The sequence below is a fragment of the Cricetulus griseus genome, chromosome 4 (genome assembly GCF_003668045.3).
Source record: "Cricetulus griseus strain 17A/GY chromosome 4, alternate assembly CriGri-PICRH-1.0, whole genome shotgun sequence".
NCBI lineage: Eukaryota > Metazoa > Chordata > Mammalia > Rodentia > Cricetidae > Cricetulus > Cricetulus griseus.
The window spans coordinates 54171024-54183980 of record NC_048597.1 but is presented as its reverse complement, the minus strand read 5'-3'; the positions used below and the strand labels follow the sequence as shown (position 1 = coordinate 54183980).

Here is a 12957-nt window from a genome sequence, read left to right as displayed (position 1 = left end):
AGTGTCCAGTCCTCCAACCAGGGCTCCTCCCAAGTCCCAGACTATGTCTATCACTCCACACACCTACAAGGATGTCTGGATACCACAGCAGCATCTTCTCTTGCTGAGGTTCCCTGTTCCTGTCACTTTCCCTTTCAAGAGGAAATGCTCTGTGGCCTGTTTGCTGACCCTCCTGGTTACCCCAACAAAGCCACAGCATCCCCATTCTGCCTGCCATGCATTGACAACATGACAGGAAGTCTAGCTGGAGAGACTGAGAACTTACTGTGTGGTGCCTAGCTGACTGTGTGTTGCTTCATAACAGCAGGTAAAAAGAGCCAACACTGGCTCCAGGCCACTTCCTCCCTCCTCAGCAGACAGTATCAGAAAGCCACCCAAAACACTTCTGCCAATAATGTAAGGGTCTCATCCCCAAGCTCATGGACATAGACAAGTTGTCTAAGGGACAAAGCTGACTTCTAGAATCCCATGCCTTTAAGATTCGCAGGACAAGTTCTGTAGACTAAGAAGAGGAATGAGTAGGCAGAGGGCAGAAGCCAGTTTATCTCTTGGGATCTCATCTACTAGTGGTCCCTGAGACCTACCACTCAGGGTGCCTTACAGGGATCAGAAGCCAAGTGCTGTCCCTTCACCACGATGGGAAAAGTCAGTCAGCAGTGTTGTGCTTTTAAACCTAAGCGCAGATATCCAGGCTTTGCCATAATCCACCTATTTGGCTAAACTGCTTTAAAGCTCTTTAACACTTGAGATTGTACTTCCTCTTACAAGGATAAATCTGATAAACTGGACCAGTCCTGCCTCTTGAACAAGGTGCCTCTTCAAAGCACTGACCTACCTCCACCTAGAGTTTAGCATATTAAATTCACAGGATTCTCCCATTGGCACTAACCCCAGACACTAAGACTACAATTTAGTCCTAATCTCTAATCTAATCTCCCTTTACCCACTCACTCTCCCCACCCCACCCCACCACGGGCCCCACTAGCTCAGGTATCCTGCGCTGGAGGATCTGTAGCCCCTCTGAAAGCAGGATGTTCACCCTGAGGGGCAGTGCTTGGGAGTCATGAGGCTGGGAGCTCTGGCAGGAAAAGCCAGGGTACAAGGAGTGCATAGTCTCCTCCTGGAACTTTACTGCCTCTCCAGGCCACGTCTACTGGCTGCCTCTTGGATATGGAGCCTGTTAGAGCACTCCTCACTTGGCAGCATCTGTCCTGGCATGTACGTCTGCTTCCTCACACACTGAGGGCACAGTTATTGATCTTTGAATCCTCACATAGTAAGTACTTAGTAATTGCTAATGGATGGACTTGGAGGGAAGGGCCACTACTTCGAAGTTCTTCTGCTCACTCCGGGCACCCATGGTCCTCATGAAGGACGCCCAACAATAAGGCTCCATCCGATTGCCACCGCTGTTGTCGTCTTTAGATATGGAAATTCCAAAGTCTCCTCTGATCCATTTTGTCATTTGCCCAGTTACATAGAACGCTGCTGGCAAAATGGAGGTGACAGAAACACCTGATAGACAGGAGTGCTGTCAACCCAACTATAAACGATAGTTAACCTACAGCTAAGACCTCAGTAGCCACCCAGTGAACAGTCTTTTCAGCTCAGCTGGGGTTGGCATGAATGTAGAGGCATGAGGCTAGACGCGCCCATCCATGTACACACTTCAATACACGACTCTCCTATACCTCTCTCTCTCCCCTCGGCAGCTTACAGATCAGTGTGTACCAACACTCTGCTTCCGTCAGTCATTAGGACTCAGACTAGGAAGATGGTTACTCAGGCGTAGGGCGCAAAAACTCACTTAACCTGCACGGCTCTGAGCCAGTCTCAGTCCAAGGCAGTCTAGTGTGGTGACCAGCTGACTACACTGGAATGAGAAGGGCCTGGATTAGAGGTAGAGCTCATGGCTCACCTCTGTTGCCAAGTATCACCTGGGCCTGGAATCAAGGCTCCCCTCTTCCAATAGGGAAGACACCATCTGCCCAATGCCCTCTGAGAAGACAAAGTAATATACAAGGACATAAGAGAAAACTCCAGAAAGAAAGAAGGGAAAAGGGGGAGGGGACAGGAGATGGGAAGACCGCCTCCCCCCTAAGTCAAATCTTCCCTCTGTAAGGCCAAAGTGACCCCTATGTCACCTCAAGGGTCTCTCCATCATACTCTCTCCTCTGCCCCGGCCAGGGTGCTTTGGGTCCCCAGTACATACCCACAGTCCACCCAGCAGATGGTGCCTTGTCCTTTCACTGCCTGGGCCACAGTGGACAGTAGCTTGAGATGACTTTCAGCTGCCGCCTCTGTGAAAGAATGAAAGATTGAACATTTGTGTCCAAGGGTCCTGGACCATGAGCAGGGTGGGGTCCGGATATCAATTCCTGGGTATCTGGACAGAGCTTCTGGGTAACTACTCTTGGACAGCAGGGTCCTGTGGACAAGCTTCTAGATCAGGACTTTAACTCTGCCAGTCGCCAATGGTCTCCTGCAGGGTGTTTACGGCTGCTGTTTGATACCTGCACCTGGCAGACTCTTAGTTACCTCCTCCTTATGATCCAATGAATGTGAGTTTCTCACAGGGCCCATCAGGCAGATCCTGGTGAAGAGCAATCTGCTGCCTTCTTGTGCCCCCAAACTCACAATAAACCCAAAGCCAAGCAGAAATGATATCTAAATTATATGCCTCTGAGGAGCACTTCTTCCAGAGTGGAAATGGGAGCTGTTTGTGAACACAAAGCAGACTGAAGCCTTTCACAGACGCCAACAATGAGCATCGCTTAAGACACGTGTTCATTCAGAGGAGGCATTCCCAGGAAACCCCAGCCAGGGCGGCAGGAGGCAGCAAACCACTGAAGCCCGGAGCCACTGCTCTAGTGTGCACACCACTGGAGAGGGGAGAGGATATAAATAAAGAGGAGCAATATAAAGTATCCCACCATGGAGAGGGGAAAGTTGTTTGGAAGGATGGGAAGAAATCCAGTTTCTAAACGCTCAAAAAACCCACTGGAGACCAGAGTCTGGAACAGTAAGCTCAGGCAAAATACAGGAGGTAAAGTCATTGCCCAGGCCCTGCCCCCAGCACACTGAGGCAGCACAGGGGCTGGACTCATGAACTGAACAGAGGTGGAGCCAGGTAAGGGGCAAAGCAATGGTTAGGTCCTGCCTCCATGACAGATCTCACTCATCTCAACTTCCAACTCTGTAAGACTTGTGTCTCAGTCCCGTGCTGGCACCAAAGCCCCAACATTGCAGAGTTAACCCACTTTGTCCCATAATCCATCTGAAGAGGTGAGGTGCAGAGATGACACATGGGACAGCTTTGCCACTAGGAGTGGCTGGCCTCAAGTGTCATGTCCTCTTATTTCTGATGACCGAACTTATAAATGGGACACTAGCCGGTGCACGTCTTTAATCCCAGTACTTGGGAGGCAGAGGCAAGTGGATCTCTATGAGTTCGAGGCCAGCCTGGTCTACAAAGAGAGTTCTAGGACAACCAGAGATGTTACACAGAAAACCAAAAATAAACCAAAAATAAACATAAAAATAAATGGGATACTACCTGTCAGGCTGCACTGCCTCTCTTGTGGCAAAGAGCAAGTGAGATGGCCTATTAATAGTCCTAGTCACAAGACCTGTCCCAGAGAAGAGCCAGCAGAACCCAGGAGTTTACAAGGGGGTTAATCCAAGCCCAAACCTCAAGAGAAACAGAGTTTCCCTTGGCCTCAGTTTCCCCACTCATGGAAAAACAGGCTCACACACCAGGCTCCCGACAGGAAACTCGGTGAGAGTACATCCAGACCCTCAGAAGTGACAAATGGCAAGGCAGCCATATGTCATGAATGCTCAGAGAGCATAGCCTTCGAGACAGACACACGGCCAAATCATCCATCAGCCCAGAGTGCCAATGAGTGTAGAGGATGAGCTGCCAAGGGGATCTGTGCCCAGAATGGGCCCAGCTACTGGCTGCTACTTCTCCAGGACACAGAAACTTGGCATCCTTAGGAGCAGCAAAAACACTTAACTCTGCTGGAACCACATTGACAGCCAGACACTTGCCCTTCCCCAAAGTCACTGCCAAGAGCCAAGCAAACTGCCCATTGTACCCTTACCAGCCCAAGGTCAGAGGAGGGGCAGGTGGCTGCCTCCCGCCCAGAGAGATTTCTGGGTCTGAACTTATGCATTCACTCCAAAGTCCATCTTGCATCTTACCCGACAACAGGGCACCGGGGGTCAGCCAAGGTCAGGACTACTGGCTCAGGTACATGTCCACAGGTCTGGGACCAGTTCAGCTGGCAACAGGCCAGCCTGGTAGTTAATCTGCAGCTCCCATGAAGCCTGTCCTGGCAGGGCTGGGCCTGTGAGTGGCAGGGAGCCAATGTGTCCATCCAGGACTCACACGTTCCTCTCAGTTGAGCTACGGAGGGTGTTCCAGAGCATTTTTTCTCATACAATGCTCAGAAGAAGGAACTGAAATGACCCTCAGGTTGCAAAAGTAACCAGTACCCTATGTAGTCTCCAAAGAAAGCTAAGAATACTAATGCCCCTCTGGTCCTCTCCCTCCCCATCCCACCTCACCCAGACAGATGACCCCAAGGTCTAGAGGGACCACTCACCAGATTTTGAGTAAAGCACCAGCACATTATTGCGGGTCCTAAGAAGTTTCTTCAAGTCCTTAGGGTCGGAGATTCTCTCAATGAGTGAAGAGACCTTTGTGGAGGACAGCCAAGCTGGCAGGACCACCTAGAGACCAAACAGCCAAGACCCATCATCAGTCCAGCTTCTGACCCTGCTCATGGTACCCACAGCTGATCCACCCAACACACAGGTTCTTGCTGGTGGATGGAGCCAAGCCACCCCTCCCCAGCACACTTTGATCTTTACCTCCAGAGATCCCACTTGGCCCACTGCAACCCCTACCTCACCCATGCTCTCCATGCTCTCTGGTAAGGCTGTCTGGAATGTATATGTACACAATATACTGCCACCTATCAATAAGAACTCTCTGAGAGACTGATATTTGCATGCAAGGGCACACAGGACAGTCTGAAAAGTCCATCCCACCTAGAGGCACTGATACACAGAACCCCAGGGAAGCATCCTCTCTCACATCCAGAATGGAATGGATGGGTGCAAGGTGAAGGTTTTCTCACTCGGCCAAACAATCGCAGAGACCTGGCCAATAGAAACAAGCCAAGTATTCCCCAAGCTCCTGGGAACTTGAAGGAGGAGCCAGGTGCCTCTGCAGACATGATGAGGAGTGAACTGGAAGCAGAGTGGGGTGGCGGGGAAATGGGAGAAAGGTAGAATCACCAAACAGATTCCCCCAGGCCAGCAACCGAATACTTCCTGAATAATGCTGACCAAAGGAATCTTCAAACAGCAGCTCCATTCATGTCAGACCAGAGGCAAAAGCCTGCTTGTTATGGGATAGTTGTACACTGTGTGAAGATGTATCGCTGTGATTGGTGTAATAAAAAGCTGAACGGCCAATAGCTAGGCGGGAGAGAATAGGCAGGACTTGCAGGCAGAGATAGGAACTGGGGAAGAAGAGAGGGAGCCACAGAAGAGACACAGAGGGAGTTGGACATATAGCACGGAGGAGAGGTATAGAACCATGTGGCAGAATGTAGATTAACAAAAACAGATTGATTAAAGTTATAAGAGCTAGTTGGGAACAAGCCTAGGCTACAAGCCAAAGTTTCATAGTTAGCAATGTCTCTGTGTCATGATTTGGGGGCTAGACAAGAAGAAAGTCCAACTACATAAACAGCAGTTCCACCCATGAGAGACCAGAGGCAAAAGCCTGATCACTGCCTTCAGAGTTCTCAGAAGTGTGCCACTGTGCACCCAGACACACTACCTGTCAATCAGGAGGGGTTACTAACACCAGCTGAAGATGTCTCGGATGTGTGAACACACTCTTTCTCAGAAAGTCATGAGAACCCATGTTCTTCCAAGACAAAAAGATAAATGAAGAATGGGTGTCAAAGAACCTAGGGAGCAAAGGATCCAGCACCACAGAGAGACAAGGGGAGTTTCCATGTTGGTGGTGAGGAGTGAGCCCAGGACCCTGTCAGCAGGTGTGGTGGTTTGAATAGGTCCCCACAGGCTTATATGTTTAAATGCTTGGTCATTAGGGAATAGCACTACTTGGGAATGACAGGGAATAGGAGGCGTGGTCTTGTTGGAGTAGGCGTGACTTTGTTGGAGGAAGTGTGTCACTGGGGGCGAGCTTTGAGGTATCAGAAACTCAAGCCAGACCCAGTGTCTCACTCTCTTCCTTCTGCTTGCCAATGTGGACGTAGAACTCTCAACTACCTCTCCAGCACCATGTCTGCCTGCATGCCACCATGCTTCCTGCCATGACAATTAATGGACTAAACTTCTGAACTGCAAGCCAGCCCCAATTAAATGTTTTCCTTTATAAGAGTTGCCATGGTCACGGTGTCTCTTCACAGTAATAGAAACCCTAATTAAGACAGCAGGCTTCAAAGCAACCAGCAACAAGGACAGAGGTCATGCAGCAAGCCATGGACACAGACAACTGGAGACCATGTGCCATCCTCTTCTGAGGATGAGAGGAATTTGAATATCTTCCAGGAACATGTAAATGAGTAATCTAAATTTCTGATGTGTCCGACACCAGTCAAGCCATCTTCTCCTTGTAGCCTAATGTCTTGAGCTGTGTCTATGCTTTGCCCCTCAAAGGCTAAGGTGCCCGGCAACAGCACTCAACCTTTCGGAGGCTCAGTGACTCACTTGTACCATGGTAATGCCTCCCTGGTTACACGTCACTGACAGATGGAATAACTTCTTGAATATGCTTTACAAATCATAAAACGCTCTAAGAGCATCCGTTAACATAACATCTAACACCCACTGCCAGCTCAACAGAGGGAAGAGAGAAACGCGCCCATACCCTAGTGACTTTCAATGGAATCTGCCACCAGAATCAGGGTTCCTTCCCCCCAGGGTAAAACCTCCCAGAAGGAGGCAGGTATTTTCTTTCCTTACCAGAGCTGCTCACAAGCCTGAGGACCCAGTGCTTAGTACAGACCATCTTCAAAGCTCACGAGAACATTCCTTCAGGGTTGACTACTAGTGTCACCCCAATGCTCCACAGGGGCTTATGCACATAGCAGTGAGCAAGGAAACAACCAGACAGTGTAGTGGAGAAATGCAGTGACTTCCCACACTCAGAACAGTCAGGAATCAACTGCCCTGTCCAGGGACCCTCGCCCCCAGATCAACCACTCCTGGCTGGCAGGCACAGCATCCATCGGTGAAACCATAGGAATCTGAATCTCCCACAAACTCTGCCTTTATATAAATCCAGATAGTTGCTCAGGTCATCCAACCAATGGCCACCTGATATTAAACAAGCTGCCTTCCACCAGCCACTAAAGCCTCTGGCCTGATGTTTGCTGACACAGTAGAGAGTTAGGCTTCTTTGGAAATACCCTGAACTTTGCCCAAATTGACTTTGCCCAAAATCCATCACACAAGGAGAAGCTAGGGCTGGCACTGGGCCTCCCTTACAGGAGGCTACACAGAAGTCTCTGGGAAGGATCTGTCTTTCCCAGACTTCCTGGGTCCTCACCCCTGCTTAAGATTAAGAGCTTTGGAGGGCAAGATGCCCTTCACTGCCCACGGGAGTGCTTAATAAACATAACAAGTCACACCCAGCCTACAGATACTACCCTGTCAGAAAGCACATCACAGAGGGAGTCCTTGGTGGCTTTAAGAGGTCCAGAAAGGACCATGAAATTCAGGGAGACCCCAGCACAATGAACATCCAGAATGGGGCTGATAAGGACGGCAGTTTGGTTCCCTGCAGGTCTAGAACTTGACAGTGGTCATCAGGGAGTATCAAGATGGACAACAGGCTCATCTTCCCAGAAGCTCAGGATTGGCAGCTGGGGTAGAGGGACCAGCTGGGTGACTGACCAGGTAAGAGAAAAGGGTCCATCCAGCCACCTCCAATGACCACTCACAGGAAGTGAGGACACAAGAAAAGTCTAAAATGGATGTTCCATCTCCAAGGATGGAACTGCAGCCAAACACAGGAGACAGAAAAGCAGTGGATTGGCAGTTTTGCTTTTTTTTTTTTTTTTTTTTCTTAAACCGAAGAAGATGGCAGTGGGCTAGAATTTCTGGGATGTAACCAATAGATATGTGAAAAAGCACCCATGAATAACACATGTCCTCCAAACTAGAAGATGAGCTGTGAGGCAACTTAAGTCTCCATGATCTGGAGCCAGAGAAGGGACACGGAAGTGCCCAGCCCAGGAAGAAGCAAAGAGTTATAAAAGCATCCTCCAGGTGAGGCAGGCAAGCATGCCAGGCTGTGTGGGGAAAGTGTGGGAAAGGTCAAAGCCTACTGGGATACCTGGGAGCATTGGGGGAATTGGGAAGGAGATGGGGGGGGGGGGTTGAAACAGACTGCAAACCAGGGTACTGAGCAATTATACCCAGTGTAGGAACTGGGTAACAAAAGATCCAGCAAACAGGGATGGTTGGTTAGAGGGTCTCCATAGAAGACAAGGAGCCTTCAGCTGTCTGTGAGCACAGAAGACTTAAGCTTTGCCAAGAGGCATTTGAAGGCCTGACAGAGGAAACTCAATCAGAATGGCCAGACCAGAGAGTGTGGCCATAGCTAAGACTATTAAAGAGAAGAGGATAAAAGGCCTATGTGAACTCCAAGACCTCACCCTCACAAGCACCCACAGAGGCAGCCAAGAAGAAAGTTCCCTCCCTACCCCGTAAGCCCCCCTTTCCTCTAGCCACTGAACATTCCATTTTCTCCTCTGCTCCCTCCATTAGCATTTCTAGCAGGCTCCTTCCTTTCCTTGACATGAAGCTACAATGAGCCTGGATAGCCTTGCCCAGAGTCACTGGCAGACTAGTCACAACCCACAAACCTGCCTAACAACAGTAACTACAGCCACAATAGCAGTATTAATGGTCCGTGGATTATCACTCCTCTGCGTGCCCCAGGGAGGAAAAGGCGGCATTGGAGTGCTCCCAGAGCCAGCTACTTCCCAGCCAGCCCTGACATAGTTCCTGTGCTTGGTGGGCCTTCACACTGGCAGTCAACCATTCTCAAAGAAGAGGGAACAAACGATGCCCTTGGCTCACCACTCACTCTGACCATCTCCATGCACTGTGGCTGCCCTGCTCCTACTGGGCTGAGACCTGTAAGCACTTCCCTGGTACCACCTGGAAGAGATCGGTGTTTCCCTTTTCTACCACAGAAGAGCCCCCCACCAACCTCACCCCAGCCCCGATACCAGATTCAGCTTGCGCCAGAAGAGTATCACCCCACCCCACCAGAGAACTACCCTGCCCTAAACACCAGTCCCCTTCCACCATCACCTACCCCCTTCATCTGAATGCAAGGCTTTCTTTCAGGGCCCTGTGAAACCTCAGCATAGCTGGGTGAGGTGCAGGAGACCAAATTCCCTCTTCCTCTGCTAAGTCTCTGAGTGGCTCCCGATTCTACATGGTTGCTACACAGTTCATCTGCTCCTGGGCTTGCCCTCCATCTCTCTCCCTTTGCCACTTTTAGACACCCTGGAAAGAGCAGTGACTCTGGGGTCAGACAGACATGGCATGAATCCAGTTGCCACCATTTACAAGACCCCAGGCTTGTTACTAGACTGTTGAGTGTCATCTCTCGACCCAGAAGGAAAGAGGATAATATCCATGCTCACCTGGTGGCTTGGCTCATGATTAAATGAGGGAGGAGGAGGACATGAACCTAATGCAATACTTGGCAGACAGAAGTGCATAACAACTGCTAATTGCCTTTGAGTACTATTAGAAAGCAAGGACAACAGCAGCTGGGGACCACCTCTTCCTCCCGGAGGCCTCGCCTGCAATCAGGCAGAGCCACAGGTCCAGGCAGGAAAGCGAGCACACGTACGCACATTCAGCACCAGAAAACCTGGCATCTTTTGCCATCTGCACAATGACCTGCTGGAAAGGTCACACAGCACACTCAGAACCTTGCCAGGCCAGTGTGTGTGGTGACTAGTTTACCGACAGGGTACACCCAGCAGGTGGGTACTTGTGTCCTTCTACAGATGAGGGAGGAGGACCAGCGGTTAGAAGACCAAGGACAGGCAGTAGATAAGCAGTAGGGCCAGGGCTTCAACTTGTTCATGACACCTTCCCAGAGTGGGTCTGCCCCTTTCACCCCTCGGGATCCGGGCCTAACCAGCCACAGAGAAAAGGAGCCACTTCCTAGCAAAGGAACTCATAGCCCGGAAGGCTGGGCAGGAGTTTGCACTGATACGGGACTGCCCAGGGCTCTCGGGACCAAGACCAAGGTTACAGACAGCCTACATGAGGTGGTAACCCTTGATTTTTTTCCAGCGGGGCCTATGTGCCAACCCTCCCTTTCCACTTCACCCTGCCTAGTGTCCACGCCTCACCTGCCCACAGCATACACAAACACCTTTCTCTCCACTGAACCATGCAGCCGTGCCACCATCCTACACACATAGAAAATAACCAGGGACAACAGTCATTGTCACCTTACACCCTCCACCTTACCAAAAAAAGAAAAAAATGCTGTCTCTGGGGCATGTGCCAGCACCCTCCCTGTTCCCTGAAACTAGCAGCAGCTGTCATTACAGATTCACTGTCCTCTGCAAGTTCCAGAGCCAGAGTCCCTCAATTATGTAAAAGTGGCTCGAAGAAGAAGGAAGATTTGGGGACAGAAGTTTAACATTTAGGAGGAAGGGTGGAGGTGGGACACAAGCCTTTTTCCTATGTCACCTGAGTAAAGATTCCCTTCTTGTGTTGGGAGCCGTGAAGAAACCAGCTTTATTTAGTTTAACCCACATTTTGCTCAAAATAGCTTTGAAATGTCAGAATCTGGAAGTCTAGACACTGAAGAAACTGGCGGTAAAGGGACGACTGAGGGGTAAAAACAGACAAGGGTCTCAACCGGATATTGGAGAAAGAGACTGGCCAAGAATTCAGAGCTCCAGATATGGGAGCAGCAGTGGAGTAACAAAGCCAAGCTAGTACCGACCTTGTCAGTTACCTGCTGAGTGACCATGGGTAAGTAGGTCACCTCTCCTCAAAGTCTGCCTCCATCTCTGCAAACAGAAGGGCTAAAGTTCTTCCCAGTGATAGCATTAGATACACCTAATCTCGAGACTACTCAGAAGGCAAGCTTTGCGGCTAGTTTCCTTGTGCTGTGGTCACGGGAATGAAAGCCTTGCCTCAAGGACTCCCCAGCACCAAATGTGGCCATTTGGCTAAATCCCAGACCATGGGATGTAAGGGTAAGTATCATGTAGTAACTATTAAGGACAGTCATTAGCAGCGTCTCTCCATAGACCAGGCTCAGGCCGGCCTCGAACTCACGCTCAGCTTTAAAGAAGTCTTCTTAAATCTCCTCTTTCTCCCCTGCCAGTTGCAGTTATATAAGATGGCTGGAACTCAAGCAGCCATGCTGAGAAGATTCCCTCATGCAACAGAGAGCTAGCCCTCTCCAGACTTCAACGTGAGTGGAATAAACGGTCTTCTGGAGGCACTACCAGTCTAGACCTCCTGCTACACACAGATAGGTCTGAGCACCCGATTAAACAGCAGCTTCAACAAGTAAATACTAACATCTGCTCTCGAAAGCCCCTGAAATACCAAACCTTGCACCCCGCTTTAGATGGAGTATTTACGAGGGAGGAGTGAGAGGGCCTGTGGAGGGATAGTGGGCCTGTGCCTTTCCTGACCACTGGCACTTTCATTGGGCATCTCTGATCCGGTCAGGTAACCACCAACTGGGACCTCTCTAGTTCCCCTCTCTGGCCCTTTACTCCTAAGGGGGCCAGCTCAACCCTTACAAGGGTCCAAACAAGATGGGTGAGACAGAAGGCAACTGTGGGAACTCACCACGTGAACACCCTCTGGCCTGCCTGTGCTTTCCTGAACGATGCTGATCAAAGGAGGTTTAAGATCCTCCCCTCCCAGGCCAGCTACAGCCATCACATGCTGAAAAATCACCATCCCCTCTAGAGACCCTAGGCTAAATACCCCAACTCTTCTCACGTGATCTCAAGTCGCCCTCATTCTGAAGGGTCTTCCAGAGAGGCGTGACGCCAGAGCTCAGCCTGATGCTGAACGCTGTGCCACCTGAGAAAAGTAATGCACTCCCCGGCACTGTGATTTATTTTTGGAAATAAGTACCCCTGCTTTCATAACTCAGAATACAGGATATTAATCATACAACTCTTTGCTGGTGGGCCACAGTTGAAAAGGAGAGAAAAAGGCTGGAGCACCATTAGCTCAGCCTTAAAATATGGAGCCTAACTGTCACAGTGCTGGCAGGAACCTAACACATCCAATTTTTCTGGCAAGCTGCTTGGCATGAGGTAGCGGGTCTCTTGAAAGTGCCTGTGCCCTTTGACTCGGTGGATCCACTTCTAAGGAGCTACCCTGAGGGGATGAGCGAGCTTTCTGGCATAGGTATGACTCACACAGCCCAATGACAAGAGTCAAATCCATGCAAACAACCCAAACACCCCACAGCAGGGGAATGGCTGCACACAATGGCAGAGGAATGATGGGACAATACAAAAACATCTGCCTAGAGGTTAAGTTTAAAAAAAAAAAAAAAAGAAGAAGAAAGAAAGAAAGAAAGGAAGGAAGGAAGAAAGAAAGAGAGAGAGAAGAAACACTCATGGCATGACCACAGCTATAAGCAAATAAAATGACACTCAGAAAAGACTGGCAGAGAATGAAATGCCCTTGGATAGCTTCATGCTTCTTTCCCTGTTTTATGACTCGACATAGAAGAATGTTTATTTTAATTTTTTTGTTGTTGTTTTTTGGGTTTTTTGTTTTGTTTTGTTTTTTGAGACAGGGTTTCTCTGCATAGCTGTGAGCCTGTCCTGGAACTCACTCTATAAACTTGGCCAGCCTTGAACTCACAGAGATCCGCCTGCCTCT

General features: G+C 49.8%; 1 protein-coding gene across 1 annotated transcript in view; it reads right to left on the bottom strand.

The window, feature by feature from the left end:
* Window positions 1–12957, bottom strand: part of Pdia5 (protein disulfide isomerase family A member 5) — an 89821-nt gene that overhangs the window by 62479 nt on the left and 14385 nt on the right. The window contains exons 2-3 of the mRNA XM_027412770.2: window positions 4611–4737; window positions 2213–2300 (exon numbers count right to left, since the gene is read on the bottom strand). Coding sequence (XP_027268571.2) covers window positions 2213–2300; window positions 4611–4737 — 215 coding nt within the window. The remainder of the gene's footprint in view (window positions 1–2212; window positions 2301–4610; window positions 4738–12957) is intronic.